This window comes from Limulus polyphemus, unplaced genomic scaffold (assembly GCF_000517525.1).
Source record: "Limulus polyphemus unplaced genomic scaffold, Limulus_polyphemus-2.1.2 Scaffold2753, whole genome shotgun sequence".
NCBI lineage: Eukaryota > Metazoa > Arthropoda > Merostomata > Xiphosura > Limulidae > Limulus > Limulus polyphemus.
In genome coordinates this window covers 19,911-39,541 of record NW_013668363.1, presented here as the reverse complement: position 1 = coordinate 39,541, position 19,631 = coordinate 19,911, and the positions used below count along the sequence as shown (strand labels likewise).

Here is a 19,631-nt window from a genome sequence, read left to right as displayed (position 1 = left end):
TGTGTGTGTGTGTGTGTGTGTGTGTGTGTGTATATATCAAAACAAAATTAATTACAAAGTCAGACAAACATGGGAGCCAATGTGCGACTGTTTGAGGGTTCAAGTAGAATTTTCCAAGGAGATCAGTTAGACTCGAGACTAAAAACAACAACAAAAAAGAACATGAGAGAATTCTAAGTTTTCCTTTATCCTCATATATTGTACATATTTTGGTTACAGATAATTATAAAATATTTGTAACAAATCAGTTACCACATAAAGAGCCTCCAATGCACCCAAAATTGTGACAAGGTCATAAAACTGCATTCCTCCAGTTTGTGTTGAAAGAGCTAGCAGAGGACGCTTTGCTCCAGCTTTCAATGCTCTGAAAGAGAAAAAAAAAGTTACTGTGCAATCAGACCATTTGTTTCAAAATATTCTATTTTCATCATCAAAGAGGCAATGTTTCCTTCTTACACAATATATCACAATTGGAATGCAGAATTTTGTGTGTGTCCATACGCACACATATTCATGTATATGTGCTTATTTGCCACTTCAAAAGAGACAAATGCCTGTATCTATAATAAAATGAGCACAAAGTATGGGATATTCTCACTGTAAACTAACTTCAGGTTTACGAAAGTTTATTGAAGTTGATGTAAACTTCTGTAAATTGTTTGCACCCCAACAATGGATAAAGAGGCCTAACGTATCTCTTTGGTTTGCTTACCCAAGTTAGTCCTAACATTTGTGATTTGACAAAACCATATTCTACTGTAGTGGAACAAATAATAAATGAAGTCTGTACATCATTCAGATTTTTTCATTTATTCACTAAAATTACAAGTTTTTAATGAGCGTGTGGGGGAGAAGAAAAATTGCCGTTGAGGTTTAAACATCAATAGCAGCTACTCTATACCTGCTGTTCAGAGTTACTGTTGAAATGAAAGTTATACCAGTCTAATTTTATTGAATCTACACTAGTAAATTTGTCAACACCCAACATTTTGGTGTCAAAAAAAGTTGCTGAAATTTGAAAGGTATGCAAATTTTCAGTAGTTTTGTTTAATTTGAAAATTAAATGTTCAGTATGTAAAAAAAAAAAGCTCATCTGAAACACGGAGTCGCAGATGTTTCCGTGTACTTGTGACATAAATCTTTGATTTCTCCACCCCCCAAGATAATTACTCTAAATTTTAGAAAACTCATCTGTAGTATAGAGCTCTTGACTCGTTTATTCTTTGTTTTTATGTAATTAAGACTAATTATTGACTAATTATTAAGACTAATTATTGAACATTTACTGTTATTTAGTTTGGTTCAAAACCTACAAAATCTTCATTGCTTTCACTGTAATTTATTTTTTTATTATTTATGGAACATTATAAATAGTTATGTTTTTAAAAGAAAAAAAAGCTATTATTGTTATAAATAACACATTCAATTGAACTAAACTATGCATGCCTATTTAAATATATTTACACATGGTTTGTATATATACATATATATTATTCATAACTTCGGTGTATAGGACGCAAGCAGATTCTGACAAAGCAAATTTTGGGGTAAAAAAAAAAGTGCGTCTTATACACTGAAAAATATGGTACATAACATGAAATTTGATGATAATCACCTGGTTGTTAAAATTATAAGCTGCTGTCCTTTTTTTAATACTCATGCTCTTGATTTTTGATGAGGTAAGTCACTTCCCGACTGAAGTGATCTCCTTTTTAAGACAGTAATATAGCAGCATTTTTAATATATTTTTGTAACTCCACGTAAGGTGAATATTGCAAAGTTGCTCTTTGTTTCTTGCAGGTGGATGAGGCGGAAGGCGAGGTAGCTGTAATTGCTTTGCCTGAAAACATGCTAACGAAACGCCTGGTAAGTATTCCATCTATTTCTTGGGTACAACTTTTAGTGGGTGGATTAGACTCGCCTTGTTGATAGATTCTACAGCTTCTGGATTGTATCAAATAAATGCTGAATATAGTGTTGTTTTTTCACTTACTCTAATATACATTATAATATTTCCAGATATTTGTCTGTTTAAATTTCAAAGTTTAAAAGTATGAGGTTTCTGTAGAACCGTGTGTTGGTGCTATGTAATACTGTGACAAGTACTATTACTCACAGGATTTTAGATCTACAATTTAGCTACTAATATTATTTTTGTTGTATTTAAACAGCACTTTTCATAAATTAGAAAATTCCATGAAATTGGTAATTGATTTAAAAGTATGTGATAGAAGTATCTCTGAAAGATCCTGGTTTAAGATGAATTATGTATAACTGATAAAACGTTCATTTTAGAAACATTATCACGTATCTAACCGTGCTGTGTAAAATGACTCTTGCAAGTTTTTGTTTTCTAAAAATAATAATTCTTTGGAGCAGTCCAGGTAATTTCTTAAAATCATGATGTAAAATGCATAGTGAATTATTGTAAGGATAACCTTGGTCATTGTCCCACATTGTTCTAAAATAATAATACATTGAGTTGCTTATTGAAGTTTAGAAAGAGATTAAAAATGAAGAAAGTGTAAATGTTCTGTTGAAGTTTTTTTTAATCTGTATTTCTTAAAGCATCTTCTGTTGGACTTTAACCAACTTAAAGTACTCCTGTTGTTTAGTTCTTCTCTTGAGTGGTTTTCTTTAACATTAGTATTGTATTGCATATACATGTGATATTAGAAGAAATATTTCTTTTGTTGGAGTAAAGTCCAATGAAGTATCTTTTTACAGTGTGGTGTATTATCTGATAACTGGGTCTAAACTTGTATTATCGTGTGTAACATTGTGACAAAGAATGTTTTTTATCTTTTAGGTTTATACTCCCACTGGCCCACTTGACAGAGATTACGATGACATTCGTAGATTTGGAGAAGCGGCTTGTGCGGGAATAAAGCGGTAAAACTGTCGGTTCTTTAACTCTTGGACTGTGATTTATCATCTGTTCAAATAATTCAAGCTTGAAATAAAATTAAATAAACTTGTCCGATATTATAACTTTGTGTGTATAAATATATACCTGACAAGTTTTTATCTTTAGAAGTTGCTCCAAATGTAATGTGTATCCATAAGAATCCAAAAGAAAAAAAATACATGTGTGTGTGTGTGTGTATATGCAAAAACACTATTGTGATACTCAAGTAAATATTAACATCAAAAGGAAGGATAGCAAATCCAAACCTGTGTTGAAAAACATTTTAATTATCAAAAGGGGCCTTAATAAATAAAAACAAAACAACTGTAACATAAATTATTAGAAAGATTACCAGGGCATAGGCTATAATGTCGGATATAAGATGTGCCCTGGGTTTTGGAGGTGACTGCAGAAGTAGGACCCACATTGTGGTGGGAATACCCCATCTTCCAGCCTTAACCTTTGTTTGCTAATCACTTGTGTTGAAGAATAAGTGAGGAGAGCAAGATCTGGGTGTTCAAGCCATCAACGTCTTGCATCTATATCGCCATTCATTGCCCACAGATATTTGGGGGAGGATGACTACTCTTCAAAGAAATATGAAATGAAAGGAAAATGGAAATAAGGTCCTACCACTGGGGGGTAATTAAGGCAACCTTGTCTCCTGACATTGGCATTCCAACCTCCATTATAGTAGTAAAGGCCCAAATTAACAAGTTAATTAGTAGTATATAAAACAAATTATACTAGTATATAACTGTGAAAACCTAACCAGGTTATCTAAACTAGTATAACTCCCAACTTCCAGCCATTAAGTCCACTGTAACTACTAATTTTTGGATTTTTTCTACCTTTGTACAAAATGTTTTATGTGCTATGATGGTGTTCATGCACAAATGAAAAATAGTGCCAAGTTGTTTAAAGGACATTAATAAAAACAGAAAATACCTATTGGACATTTTTAGCAAAATATTTTTAATTCTTATTTCTTTATATTTATGTAATATATTTTGTATTTACCACAAAGTATTTTAATAATATTATTTAATGTTTTTTTGTTGTTTTTTTTATATATAGTAAATCTATTAAATATTAATTTTTGCATCAATATTTCAACAATAATCAAGAAATATTGTAATTTATTTCAAATTTTACAGAATCTAATCAATTCTGAAGTTATAATACTTATAATAATTAGGAGAGGATAGACCGTATCTAATCAGAAACACCTTAGGTATGAAAAACGTGTGACCAAAAAAGATAAAGTGTGCAACTTAAAGGAATAAAATCAAAATTAGCAGCTATATTTATATCATTATAACTAATGAATGAATATTTGCTGTATCAGTGATACAAGTGTAGATACCAGTTTGGCTACCAATTTTGATTTTATTCCTTTAAGTCACACACTTAATCCTTTTTTTGGCTATACCTTGTATTTCACATCTAAGGTGTTTTTAATCTGAATGACAAAAACTAAATGGTTCACTTTTACTCTTATGTGAAGCTGTAGTAAAAATGTTAGACTGACAGCTCACGTGACTTTTTGCATAGGCATACACAATAATTTTGTCAAATTTGAGCAGTTTTTGTTGAATAACTTTGCAAATGTGGCTTATATTTACACCAAATGAGACTCCTTATTGTAGATTGAAAAGATCTATCGGTGTATCAAATTTAAAAAAAATCGATAAAAGTTAAGTATGTTTTTCTATCAAATAAAGTTTCCGTAATTTTGGTGTGAAGGAAAAAGAAGAAGAAACTTGATCAAAATTGGATAACCTTAATTTTCTATGTGAAATAAGAGTCCAGTAGAGCACATCCACTGAAAATATTTGATAATTTGGATTACCACAGTCTGAGATACAGAAGGTGGTATATCGCTAAACTATCATTCCTGTTAATAACTTGCAGTGTGTCCTGCAGCAGGTTGTTTTAGCCACATGACCATCTGTTTTTGTTATTGGAATAGAAAAAATGTTTTTCCTTTTATCAAAAACATTGAACTTAAATATTTTGATTAGTTATTTTAATTTCTAGATCTAAATAATATTCCTCTACTTTGGAAATAGAAGTTTTAAGTTTCTAATTCCATTGGATAAATAGTGTTAATAAAATATTTTGCTCGATTATTTATACCGATTAAAACATCCATATGCTTATTAGTTAAGACAAAAATTTCTGGATTTATTATATTTTTCATAAAACTAAAAATATATGGATTTCATTTATCATAAATAGTGCATAATAGCTTTTTTTTGATTTACAGTATTTTCTTATTTTGAACTCTTTTGTGTTTAGAACAATATATACTAATTTTTAAAGTATCAAATTGAATTTTTGTTCAATAAAAATCTTTTAAATGAGACTGTAGCTTTTTTTTCCCCAAAACTTTGTCTTCAAAATAAGGGTGCATCTTATACGCTGGTGCGTCTTATATTCCAAAAAATACGGTAGGTTGTTAAGTTACTTTTTATTTTAAAAACTTTTTTATTCTGTCTCAAAATTGATACCATGAATACAAATAAACCAATTTCTTACAGTTGAAGAGAGCAAACACTTAGGACAAAATGCTCCACCACAAGGAACAACTAAAATCTTCACTGACCAGGAACTTTCACAGATGATTGACCCAATCTTGAATATAGATGACAGAAATAAAGATGGATTTATAGATTACCCAGAATTTATAGCAGCACAAAAATCACGAAGTTTTCAATAGTTCTTCTCTAAATATAGGTGTAGGATAAGCTTGTTTTTTTGTAGGTAAATGTTTTTTGAGGGGTTTATTTTTTCTTCCATTATGTAAAATGTGTAACTAACAATAGTATGAACAAACACTTATATTTTTTCAAAATGTACATAAGTATTAGCATTTTTATTCTTTTAATACAAAATTTGAGTAGTATTTTTTGTTTTGTTCTGTTATAAGTGGCCTTATTACTTAATATTTAACTTTTCCTGTATATTTTTACACACTACTTTGTATATCGGCAACTATTTTATATCAACATGTTTTGTAAGGATGAGGAGCATATTAAAGATTAAAATGTAGTTACTCTTTTGTGAATCTTCAAGGAAATGATATTCTGTCTTTTTTTTTGTGACAGTTTAATAAATGTTTATTGATACACAATGGTGAACACACAAACTTGTCTCTGATAATTTAATAAATAGAGTACAAATGTCAGCTGTCAGCCCATGTAGAGATGTTCTAAAAGTCTTGAAATCAAAAGTAATTTGTCATTTAAGAAACACCATTAAGAGTTATACAGAATGAAATACTTTAGTGATCTGTTCATTCTGAAGGTTGCCGGAAGGATTTGTACAGATATATGAAGAAATATTATATTTTGTACCTTTATACATTTTTAAAGCTACTTTTAGAAACAGCTAATTGTTTATGAACTTTCTCTTTGAAACATTTAGCCAACCTGTTATTCTTTTATCTTGTAAAAGCAAGAAATTTTCCAGTCATAGTACCTTCTTCAGTTCTAAGTAAATGTAAACAGTCTTCTAAACTCTAGATCATGTAATCTATTTTTTAAAATGCAATACAGATAAACAGCTCTCCCTATTCTTAGACCTGTCTCAAAGATCTAATCACTTCATACAAATGTAACTCATTTATTTAATCTTTACGTTCTGCTCTATGGGCTCAGATCTGAACAGAAAATAATTTGTGAAAGAACTACATAATTTTAAACATAGGTAATCTCATCTTTTGTTTAAATCGTTGGAACTATTGGCAATATTTTCAGTAATATCTTAGCATATTTTTGTGTGTGAACATAAATTTATATAAGAAAATTGTCAAACACCAAATTTAGAGGATTAAGTAAACACACATACTTTGAGTGTTTATTTGTCGCTACAGTAATTAATTGTCCACATCATGGTCTCATTCAGAATTTATAAAATTACATTAATTGTGAAATAACTAATTTATTGTTTTTCTTTTTCATAAGGCCAATAGTTTTGTATTCTTAAATAATCTATGTGTATTATTTTTTCATGAATAAAAATTGTGGTTAAACAGGGAATGGTTAGACCACCTTTACCATGTAAAATCATTGTACAAAGAATGAAAAGTAAACATAAGTTTGAAACATGTCAAAAGTACAGTTAACTTAACAGCAGTTTTTTTATTATTTCAAGATGTAGAAATATATTCTATAAGTAGATATGATGGTTAGTGAAGAAACAAAAAATATAATTCTTGGCTTTAACCAAATGAACATTACTACTACTACATTTGTTATAAAGTGAAGACCTTTTACAAGTTGGCAAAGCATGATTATAATTATATTTGTAATAAGACATTAATGTGAGACCCATTTTATTTTTAAATGCTACATTCTTTATCTAGCCCCTTAAGGATTTTCAATAATTAGAAGAGTGTATAATAATAATAATTATTCCAACCACACTATTTTTGCCATATCCATTGTTGACAATGTGTTTAGCTCAATCCAAAGCTCTTCAGGCTGGCTGTAATACAACAAACACAGCAGTGTTCTGAACACTTTTTATATAAGCCATCTGTTACAAGTATTATGGTAGGAACACCTTCTATAAGCTTGTGAATCATATTATAATTATACATGCCATATGATATTAGTATCCCATCCAGCCTGAAGAGCTCTGAATTGAATGGAACACGTCGTCGGCAGTGGATTTGGTGAAGATAGTGTGGTTGGAATACTATTATTATACGCTCGTCTAATTCTTGGAAATCTCCAAGGGACTAGATAAAAAAATGTAGTGTTTAAAAATATAATAGGCCTAACACTAATGTCTTGTGACAAGCATAAATATCAACAGAGTTTACAGGTTTTTATTAAGGAAACTGTACAAACCGAAATAAATATAATGTTGAAACTATATTACTTGTAATTCTTAGATTGTTTCATCACTTGGGTACCCTTACTGTTCACTGTAGTTTTGGTTGTAAGCAATAACATAGTCCTAAAGCTATATACGAAGCTAACAATGCTGAATAATCATTATAATAGGATAACCTAAATAGACTGTGTTAAAATTTTACTTGTTAGGCTGATGTCCAAGTGAGAACTACTACAATGTGGTAAACGTTATACATTGCTCAGCCAGCTTATTACATTTAGGTTAATCCTAAATACATAAACTAAACTAATAATGTGAAATAGTATGTAGAATAATAACTGTAGTAAAATAATAAACACCAAAATGTAATAAAAATAGATATATAAAATATTGTAATCAACACTATGGTTAAAGTATTACTCTTTCAGTAGGTGTCCATGTAAGAACTACCACACAATGGTAAAAGTTATACTTTGCTCAGCCAGATTAGTAGATTTAGGTTAGTCTTAAATTCATAAATTAAGCTAAAAATGTGAAAAAATCTATATAATATTAAAAAAGTTATTTTCATAAATATCATAACCAATACTGTTAATTAAAAGGAACCTTAAAGAGATAATGGGTATAATTAACTATTGTTGCTATAGAATAACTCGCTACCCATAAAATCTGTTAATTCTGTAAGATCTACCCACTATTAGAACACGTATGAAACTTGTCACCTTTGATCATTCCATTATAAAATAACTGAAGAAGCTTATACCCTCTAGGCAGCACTTTTTCTATTGGTTATAAAAATTTTAAATTTCTTGTAACACTAACATGGAATGATCCAGAACAATGGGCAACTACAGTTAAAGCAGATTAGCTGTTAAAACTATACACGTCTGGAACCATGCATGTGCTAAAATTTTGAAATATTCCTTTGAACTTTAAAGTTAACTATATCGCATAAGAAATATGTATGCATTTGCATACTACACGCTATAGAATTTAAGAAAGTTTGAACTAATAAGAAAACATTTAGAAAAGGAAGCAAGAAAGTAATTTGGGAAACTAGTATAACTAAAACTAATGATGTAATACTATACAACGAACTATAGTTAAAAACTTACAGGAGATAAAGCTAATGGTTACCACATATTATAATAGTTCTTTATTATCTTAAATAACTAAACAAAAATTAATCTGTAGACACAATAGTTTTGAAGAGTTGTGATATGCACAACTATGAAGCCCATAATTGGCAGCAAGATTATTTATTTTCCCAGAAAAATAGATTGAATCTGTAAATTTTTTTTTCAAAAGTTATTGAGTTACAGTGAATTCATACTGACCGTGGTTATAACTTAATCACCAAAATGTGACAAAAAATATAAATCTAATATTTGTTTTTGAATTTCTGCATAAAGATTGTTTTTTTGTTGTAGTATACCAAGAACCATGTGTATTAACACAGTACTCTACAACTGAAGCTCAGTGACTTCTACACAATAATCCTGTCATTTATTCATTTCCTGGCTTTTCTGCTGTAAAAATACATACCTACACAGCTAGTAACTACTGTTCGAGATTTTTTCACCATGGCAGTAAATAGCAGTTAAAACAAAAACAATAAGTTTCTTGTAGATATATATATATATATTTAAAGCAACCTTAAAATGGCTACTATTTTGGAATCAGGATCATGAGAAGAGTAGAGGTCAAGAATGGTACTGTTCTTGTACACATATTATTTACTATTGTTTTAAAAGCAAATATTCTGATCTAGGAAAACAAGATATAGCTGTTTTATATTCGTTTTTTTTATTGTACATTGGTACTCTACACAAACAGGTTTTTAAAAAAATCTGTAACAATCATACAACAGAACATAGTTTGAATATAAATTTTAAAAAACATTTAGTCATTCTAAAATTTAGAAATATAAAATCTTAACTGAGATTTTTTTCAAAGTAATTAAAAAAACATCATGAAATGTTTTAAAATGGTTAATAATAAACACACCTTACAGCTATTACATATTAGTACAACAATCTTACAAATATAATTCCTTACAACACTGATTCCCAAAATACAGGTTACATGAAGTGAGTTGCAGAATAAGATAGTAAAATTTGAACATATCTATATTTTGAAACTATTTAGAAAATTATTCTAAAATGTTTTTGAACAAATAAAAGAAAATCAAAATATATGAGTACTACTAGACTTTACTGAAATACATTAGAACAGTTATTCCCCATGAATAAGTCCTGGAAAGTTGCCTGGCTATTCAAACAAGATATTAATTGGGAATTTTAGCAACTGCTTGCCACCATGATGTAATAGCTGATGCATACAAATTACTGAAACAGAACCCTAAAAAAAAAAAGTATAAAAACACACTGACAATTAACATGAAAAATGTTTTCTTTGCAAATAAACACAAGCTACTAGATAATATATTACACACAGTTGGCTTGGATGAGAAAGTTACATAGTAATTTTGATAAGCTATGTTGTACTAAATAACTAAGAAAACCTACAAACAGTGGTGAAGTGAATTCTTCACTAAATGAATGTATCACTAAAGAAATACATTTTAAAATTTAAATAGAGGCAACACTGTACAATGTCTATTATAGAAACTGAGAAAATGGCACACATTCATTTAATGCATTAAAATATAAAACATAACAATGCCAACTTGGAAATACATGATTAAACATGGCAATATCTTTCATTTTTAAAGTATAAAATATTTTACCTACAAGTTAATGTAGCTGAACATAAGCTTTAAGAAGTAAAAAACCAAATATGATTTCAAACATTTTCATTAATAGAGTTAATAAGAAAATAGTTTGCATTAGAGCCTATTCATATAATATTTTCTGACCACTATGTGGTATTATCTACATTATTTTTGTGTCGCTTTTTTTTTAGTAAAATAAGCAAATTTTCAAGTGGGCTACATCAAAAACTAACATTATACCTAGAGTACTTTTTAAACCATGTGATGCTTTCCTAAAAATAGGAGACACTGCCAAATCCCAAACTGATAAATGATTTAGTTCCAATACACATTTTTTTACAAGGCTTTATCCACGAAAGTATTTAAATTATCAAGTGAAGTATATAATGCAGTAAATGACTTAAGGGGCAAACTAACAATAATGAACAGGATATCTACATAAATTTTGTGTGAGGAAATACAAGTGCACAAAAAAACCAAGAATATATAGTAAAAACACTTAAGAAACTTTTTTCAATGTTTCAAAGAGTTTTTAAAATATTTTCTCCAGTAATATTGTTGAATAAATTTTATCATGTTGCTTTAGAACTTTCAACACTCACTTTATTTTACAGTTTTATCTTTACATCTGGTATGCTATTTCTTATTTAAGTTCTGACTCATGTTTTCTTGATAAAGCCTTAAGGGCAAAACACTGGGAGTCTAGTAGTGTACTATTTTCATTTTCTATTAACATCATACATTAATGTCAATAACAAATATTTCTTACATTGCTCTAGTAACTAAAACCATATGACAAAGATCAAGTTCAGTCACCTGTACGTGTCAATCTTAAACAGTTTTATCCTAAAAGTAAAAAAAATAAAATTACCAAGTTGTCCTATTTTTCATTAGTCTAAACTGTCTCTACTGTGCACTTGAAACATATATGATAGCTAAAAAACTGGTTGCAGTTACTAAAGACATTATCAAACCAAAGAGAATGATGAGAAAAATGCCTCATTTATTTTCAGCACATTCAATCATGAAACCTAAACTCTAATCATTTCAAAATATACCATTTAATCATGAGAGTCAAAGATTTCAGAATGACAACATTCACACATTAAGGTGCAATAAATATATTCTAATTAAACAGTAACTATTCATCGTTGTTACATCTCATTAATGAAGATCTTCAATTTAAATGCTGCAGTCAAGTGATGTGATAAATTAATGAAAGTAATATATGTACATGTATACCAATGTTAAAATGTTTAGAAAAATGGGGTTTAATCCTTCAACAATATGAATAAGCAATCAACAATATCATATTGTCATATAGTATAAAACACTAAGTACTTTTTTACTACTATAACTATTTTAAAATCAACTAATAAAATAAATTGTGTCCAAGAAACCTCAATCTTTTCTATTTTGCCTAGATGAAGTACATTATATGATGACAATAAGAACATGTGATAATTAATTTCTCACTAGCCATCCTTGGTTTGTTTCTCTATTTTTTTGATGAAGTACATTATATGATGACAATAAGAACATGTGATAATTAATTTCTCACTAGCCATCCTTGGTTTGTTTCTCTATTTTTTTGGTTCAGAACACTGCCCAAGATTATTGTCATTAATCAAATCTGAGTTCTTTCTCTTACTTATATATACAATATAAAGGTGTTTATTAAAACTATTGTATTTTAAATCTTTTATGCTAACATATAAGTAGTCTATATCACATACATACAATGGAAAAATATATTAAAGGAAATTCTACACATCCAGTAACTTTTTAGAAATGTCTAAAGCAATTTCATTGGGTGCATCTCATGTACGTGTGCACTACAGACTCGTTACTGAAACGTAGAGAAGTTCTGAGCAACAATTCCCTATTTATTCTTCAGTTTTTAAAATCTTTAAACCTTCTAAGAAGGCTTACCTTTCTCCTGTTTATAAACACTTCCAGTGTCTTCATAAATTAACAGAGACACCATGTTCTTTACTTGTTAGAATGATGAACTCTTTTGTTAAAGAAGTAGAGGGAATACCCTTAAGTTTAGCTAAAATATAGAAATTTATTGAAATATCTTTCATCTAGCTCTACTTAAATAATATATAAACCTGAAAAATTATTTGTTTGTTTTTGAATTTCGCACAAAGCTACACGAGGGCTATCTGCACTAGCCGTCCCTAATTTAGCAGTGTAAGACTAGAGGGAAGGCAGCTAGTCATCACCACCCACTGCCAACTCTTGGGCTACACTTTTACCAATGAATAGTGGGATTGATCGTCACATTATAACTCCCCCACGGCTGAAAGGGCGAGCATGTTTGGTGGGACGGGGATTGATCGTCACATTATAACTCCCCCACGGCTGAAAGGGCGAGTATGTTTGGTGGGATGGGGATTCGAACCTGCGACCCTCAGATTGCAAGTCGAGTGCCCTAACCACCTGGCCATGCCGGGCCTTGAAGAATTATTTAGAAAGTATTTGTTTATGTGGAAAATATATAAATTAATACCACTTCAACAATTCTCTGAAGATCAACAACAACACAAAGTAAAAAATATATCTCTTTGTAGTATATACATCAGGAAGCCTCATTAGCTATTCAAAAGTTTAAAATGTAACTCTTTATACATTATTATAATGTAAATTGTCTAAAAATGCCTGGAGACTTTCCATTATAAACTGGAAAACAAATGTACTAAGTAAGTAATAGATGAGTGAAGATCTACATAGATATAACTATGAACATGTTAAGAGTAGAGTTTTTATCAAAAGTAGCAATCTTGTTTTGTAATGTCGTATGCAAGACATGTAAAATTTATATAGAAAACTACTAAATATGATAGTCCAATGTTTCTCTTTGTTAATAAAATATTACAATTTATGTTTGTTTTTGGTCTTTTGTTTGGAGAAATTTTGTTGACTCATTAAATTAACAAAACTTAGTATATGAAAACTCTCTAAATTTTAAATTTAAAAACAGTTGTCAATTAAAAATTTTAAAAAAGATAAAATTTCATGGTTTCCAATCTGTGCAACTGTCTAGTTTTCAGTATGTGTCAGAAGTTAGTAGTAACTAGTACAAAAATATTAGAACATAAATGGTATTCAAATATTTCAACAGAGTAAGTACAAAGCTACAAGATATTCTAGCCTATGCACAAAAAATAATAACTTTTTTACTTCACTGAAGATTCATTAAAAGCCAGTCACAATGATGGGCACTTTTCTCACTTTAAATCAAGTTCACTGTTTCTTCCCTCTTACATGCATAAACACTTGGTCTTTTCTTGTTTGGATTATTTTTTGTACCATGCAGAAGGCATGCAATTTTGAAATGAGTAAATTCATGTTAAAATCTTTTTATATTTACAGATTGTCAATCTAATTTATGGGGTGTCATCAGGCTAAAAGAGTAATAAACATAATTTATTCATAGAATACATGCACCAAACAGTCCTTATGCAGAGATAGCATGCCTCAGATAAAATCATTATTCATTCCTTCTTGTTGCTTATGAAAATAAGCATTTGTGATAAGTCATTAGTGCCTTCATTTCTTTCTACTTTTGTTTTTCATAATGTCTTTCTCTTAAAAGAGTTTATGAAAGAGGTTCTTCTTTGTATACACTGTCACCTACACCCAACGAAAGGGTTCTTACTGACTGTCCAGCAGGGGAGAGACTTGAACCTCTTCTTCCTGAGTACGCATGACGCTGTATTTCATACGGTGTATGTGAAATGGATATATTTGCAAAAGTGAAGCAGTCAATTGTGATGCCAAATTGGGGATGTGCGGATACTAGAATACAGAAAAACAATGTTATATGACAAACGTTTCAACAAGAAAACTATATAAATGTGTACGTTTTATTCAATGAAAATTTTTAAGGATACAAGTATTGTATCTTTGGCCATCATCTGCTCTAAACAGTTCAACTAAGCTGTACAGGTAATTTTTTTAGTATATATATATATAACTGAAGAAAGATTGCTATTGGAGTAGGAAATAAAAACTAGCTCTCAAGTAAATAAGTAAGTAAAACAGAACCCAGGTAATTTAGTATTAGGTTCAATGTACAATTTGGTAATCTCATGTGTTCTAAACTGCTTCTACATTTCAAACTTATCAAAAAACTTGAAAATCATAAATCGAATGACAAATGTTTTTATATGGCAAACATGCTATTAGTCATTTAAAAACTGAAAGCAATTCATAAGTGGCACATCAGATGTGCAGTTAATTTCTCTTACAATATAATCTTTGCACTAAAGCAGTTTTTCATCTTTAAAATACATTTAAAAGCACTTTTAAGTATATATTGTTGATATTTTAAGTTCATAAGTTAAACAAAATTTCCTGCAATCCAATTAAGCATGTGTGGAATAACAAGCCTTTAAATGTTTCTACAAACTGTGATTTACATGCTTGTTCTAAACATCAATAATAATAATAAAAAATTATTACCTTCATGCCCTTTCAAGCTTTTACACTTTAATACATTTACTGAACATGGCTTACAGAGCAAATAACAATTTTTGTAGGTAAACAATTCAAATTTTTCTTTTTTAAGTTTACCAAATAAACATACATTAAAATATGCATTTATTTCCATCCTATTAAATGTCTTTGTGTTGAGCTTTGATTTTAATTTGAAATGAAAAAAAAAAAAGAATGTATGAAAGAAATTACTGTTAGATATACAATGATTTACTGTTCAAGTTATGTAAGAATTTACAGCTACATACCAATGAAAGTTTACTTCAAGTAACTGGTACAATCAAATCAAAAATTAATCTGTACTGATTCTTACTTCTGTTGCCCAAGATCACTAACAATAGTTTATGCAATAAAAGCCAAAGTTACTCTGTAATGATACTTACTTCTGTTGCCTGAAGTCAGTCAACAACAATAGTTTATGCAATAAAGGCCAAAGTTACTCTGTAATGATACTTACTTCCGTTGCCTGAAGTCAGTCAATAACAATAGTTTATGCAATAAAGGCCAAAGTTAATTTGTAATGATACTTACTTCTGTTGCCTGAAGTCAGTCAATAACAATAGTTTATGCAATAAAAGCCAAAGTTACTCTGTAATGATACTTACTTCTGTTGCCTGAAGTCACTAATAATAGTGTATGCAATAAAAGCAAGATTTGATCCATACAGATACTTGCTTCTGTTACCCGAGATTATTAACAATAATTTATATGGTAAGAGCAAGATTTAATCTGTATTTATTCTTGCTTCTGTTGCCCAATTATGTTAACAGCAGTTTGTGCAATAAAAGCTACTGTACTAATACTTGCTTTTGGTTGTCCAAGTTTACAAACAAAAGTTTGTCTTAATAAAACTAAAAATTAACTTGTACCAATAATTCTATTGCCCAAATTTATAAGCTTTAGCTTGTACAACAGAAGTGAATATATATCTTAATTGATATGTGTCTTTTGTCCAATTAATAATTCAATACAAAATTTGTTGTATCACTAACTTGCAGTAAGTTTTGTCTAGTTTCTATTACAAGAATTATATTCCTGGAAAATATATGTGTGGGAGGGAATCTGGTTGAGGTGTTTAAGATTGTTAAGGGAATTTATAGGGTTGATGCATTATCTTTTTTTCATACTTACTGGAAGGACTAGGGGGACACAAGAATAAATTTTAGAAGAGTAGGAGTCATCTTTATTTTTCTAACAAGTTGGTTGGCCTTTGAAATGTGTTGCCTTCAGATGTGGTAGATGCAGTTAATTTAATGGAAGAGTTGATAAATAGTTGAATGATTAGGGCTGACTTTGAGTGTTTTATTTTTGTTTTGTATTTTAGTATAGTGGACGGGACAGCTTGGATGGACCAACAGGTCTAATTGTCCTTAAAATAATTATTTCAGGCTACATTTGATACTACAAGTACAAACAAATTACAATTATAGTTCAATAATAATTTCCTAGAAGGAATTGATTAACTTAATTGTTTCAGAAATTAACTGATACTAAGGAAAAATACATGGAAATATCAGAAAGAAAAAATACAAAGGTAGAGATAAAAAATCATGATTGGTGGCTTTATTTAAATATGTGTATTTCATATACACATTTACTTGTGAGATCATTTGTGTTTAAGACTTAAACTATCTGAAAGTAACGTTGTAATTGTATATAGATAAGGGTTAAGTATCAACAGCTGATCACTGAATTCAAGCATTGACTACGTTTTTATTACTGGAAGTCAATGAAGAAAGATTTACAGTCTATTACTTAGTCTAAGCTAATGTTCAATAAATAAATACTATTTGAACATTTTTTATACTTAGTGAAAAAATTGGCCAGAGAAGCTGTATACCATATTATTTGTATTTTTTTGATACAGAAATAACTGACATGCACCTGGAATTAGATCTTTACTTTTTTTTGTAGCACTGTTAATCTTGTTTGTTAATTCATGTAAAGAATTTGCTCTAACAATATTTTATTTATTAAGTATAGATCCATATACTCACTATAATTGTAAACCTCCCTCATAGAACGCTGTAAGAAAAAAAAATTAATTACTATTATCTGTATAAATTAATTACTAAACAGCAAATAATGATTATTTATATTAAATATACGTTATAGTTTCATTATTACTGATGTTAATTACGTTAGCTAGTCTCAATAAAAATATCACATGAACACACAAAACTTAAGCTAGCTTGAAGAAGTTCTGTGTTAAAATAAAAGTAGAGATATGTGAAGATAAAATTGTACAATATTCAATTGTAAATTCTTTTATTTTATGTATTTTTATCTGATTTCTCATGCTCCACACACAGTAGCATACTACAAGTTGATTAAATCCTATTATAATTTGAGAGAAGTTACTTGTTTGTTTGCATTTGGACCTGTCAAATATGGCTAAATCAACTAGAGATGAATCGAGATGTGTTAAGAAGAAGTTATTTTTCTTTCAAAATATATAGATTTCATAGCTCACTGCTAGCTAGATATAGATCAGTTAATAGGGGTGGCCACTAGGGGTATGGATGGGATTTCTCCAGTTTCCTCTTTCATTACATAGGGTATACAGTCTCTATTATTTCAGTCATTACAAGCATATTTAGGACAAAAGCAAAAATACTATATATATAAATATATATATATATATATTTCACTGGTAAAACATTAAATCTACAGTTGCATTTCATTTTCAAATCTCATCAGTCATTATACACATTTTCAACATAGACAAACTTATATTAAGTCACATTACTTACTGCTTTTTTTATATAAAAAAAACTAAAATAGAAAATAAACTGTTACTTAAATAATCAAGCCCAGTGGACATGGATAATTATATTTTTATGTGCTTTCAATCTTTATATTGTCACTGGCATATTTAGGGGAAAAAAAACAACTTTCATAAATCTCTCACTGTGCATCTTCTAGTTTCTTCAATGCACTAACAATTAAATTTTGCTTCAGCTATTTTCTAACTGTTCATACTGATATTATAAATACATTGTACAAAGGTTATATGTTATATTAAAATGGTTTTAGGGCCTCAACACATAGTTACAATTCATGTCGTCATGTCTGGTCATGCCCTATCTGACGAATGTGCATCTTGACAATAGCTTTGCAGAGTAATTTCCATTGCAAAGGTTCTGTCATAAGGCTGTCATGTCTAAATGTCAACACTTCTCCCTGCTGGCTTTCCATAATCCATCTTTGTGTAAGAATATGATAGCAAAGAATTTCATAGGCACTGCGTCTGACAATTTGACCAATATGTCTTCATATGGAATAGCATGAATAGCTGCTTTAGGTATGTAATGGTTGAACAGTAGGTATGACTGGAAGTACTATCTTGGGGAACCCATACTCTCATGGCTTCATTTATGTACAAAGTAGGTATTTCTGGGCAGTACAAAGGGTTCAGAACATTGGTCTGATAGTAAGCTGAATTCACCTTGTTCTTTGTATTCACTGATCCCTAACTCACTCCTGGCAGAGTCTTCAGCCATGATCATAAATTCCTTTTAAAAAAGTTTTGCAGCATACTGTGCACCACTTTCTAAATTTCTTCTCATCTAATGACCAGTATAAAATGGCATAAAACCTGATACATTTGTATATATGCTTCACTGAGTGTCACCATGTACTGCATTTTTCTCCCTACTAGGTACCATTCATACTGTTTTCTAAAGTTGGTTTTCCTTTCTTGGAAAATTTTGTGGAAGCAACCTGTCAACATGAGACTTGTGCTGCTTTTACAGGCAGAGATCCTTTTTTAATATATTGCAGACTGTTGCCGGGTGATGTGGCTTTTACCACTGAACTTTGCATTTCTGGATTTTTATCTGTTTCTAGATATCACACTTTGTTTACCATGGTGGCAGTATGACTTGTTGTTGGTTTCTTTCTCGATGGTTCTGGTACCTCAAGTTGATCAATATTCCTTTGTTTTCCAATGCCATTAAGTACATAGTATATCCCTGTCTTGAAAATTCTAAATCCCTGATGTGAATGTATGAATACTTTGTATCGTAAGGGCTGTTGCATACTCATCACACAAAACAATAAATTTTTGGTAGTATTACACTACCTATGAAATAAAATAGCAAGCACTGTAAAAATATATTTCTTCTTAGCCTCTTCCTTTTCCATTTATAATATTACACTACCTATGAAATAAAACAGCAAGCACTGTAAAAATATATTTTAGATACATGCTGTTCTACAGCAACTTTAGAGCAGTTGTGGTTGTCACCTCTTTCTGAATTGCAAATGTAAAATCGTTTTAATATAACATACTCAACATTCTATATTTGGTATACAGCACATCAGATTTTGATTCTGAAAGAATTAATTTGTTCTATTAAAATCAAGTGAAGGCAAGACATATATGCTTAATTCATTCTGCCACAATAATCCTTTAATAAGATAATTTAAAAATTTTTATTATCTGAAAGATGTATTTATTTTTTATATTAATATAAATGCACATTTCTATACATTAATTCTAGAAATCTAAATTAAAGCCAGAAAACAAAACAAAAGCACTGATATTATTTGAAAATTTAATTCTACTTCTGGTCTACTTCTGCAATTTATTAAAGCAGAGTTAAATACAAAACTTCAGGGCATATATTATCCATTAAC

General features: G+C 29.6%; 2 protein-coding genes across 4 annotated transcripts in view; one reads left to right on the top strand and one right to left on the bottom strand.

Annotated features, from left to right (window-relative positions):
* LOC106467820 (multiple coagulation factor deficiency protein 2 homolog) overlaps nt 1-5,990 on the top strand; it is a 23,061-nt gene extending 17,071 nt beyond the window's left edge. For both annotated transcript variants that reach the window (XM_013928200.2, XM_013928199.2), the window contains exon 4: nt 5,452-5,990. In XM_013928200.2, the coding sequence (XP_013783654.1) occupies nt 5,452-5,630 (179 nt within the window). In that variant the 3' untranslated portion in view covers nt 5,631-5,990. The remainder of the gene's footprint in view (nt 1-5,451) is intronic.
* Nucleotides 5,991-12,919: 6,929 nt separating this feature from the next.
* LOC106467821 overlaps nt 12,920-19,631 on the bottom strand; it is a 25,839-nt gene continuing 19,127 nt past the window's right edge. For both annotated transcript variants that reach the window (XM_022396011.1, XM_013928201.2), the window contains exons 5-6: nt 16,988-17,015; nt 12,920-14,291 (exon numbers count right to left, since the gene is read on the bottom strand). In XM_022396011.1, the coding sequence (XP_022251719.1) occupies nt 14,092-14,291; nt 16,988-17,015 (228 nt within the window). In that variant the 3' untranslated portion in view covers nt 12,920-14,091. The remainder of the gene's footprint in view (nt 14,292-16,987; nt 17,016-19,631) is intronic.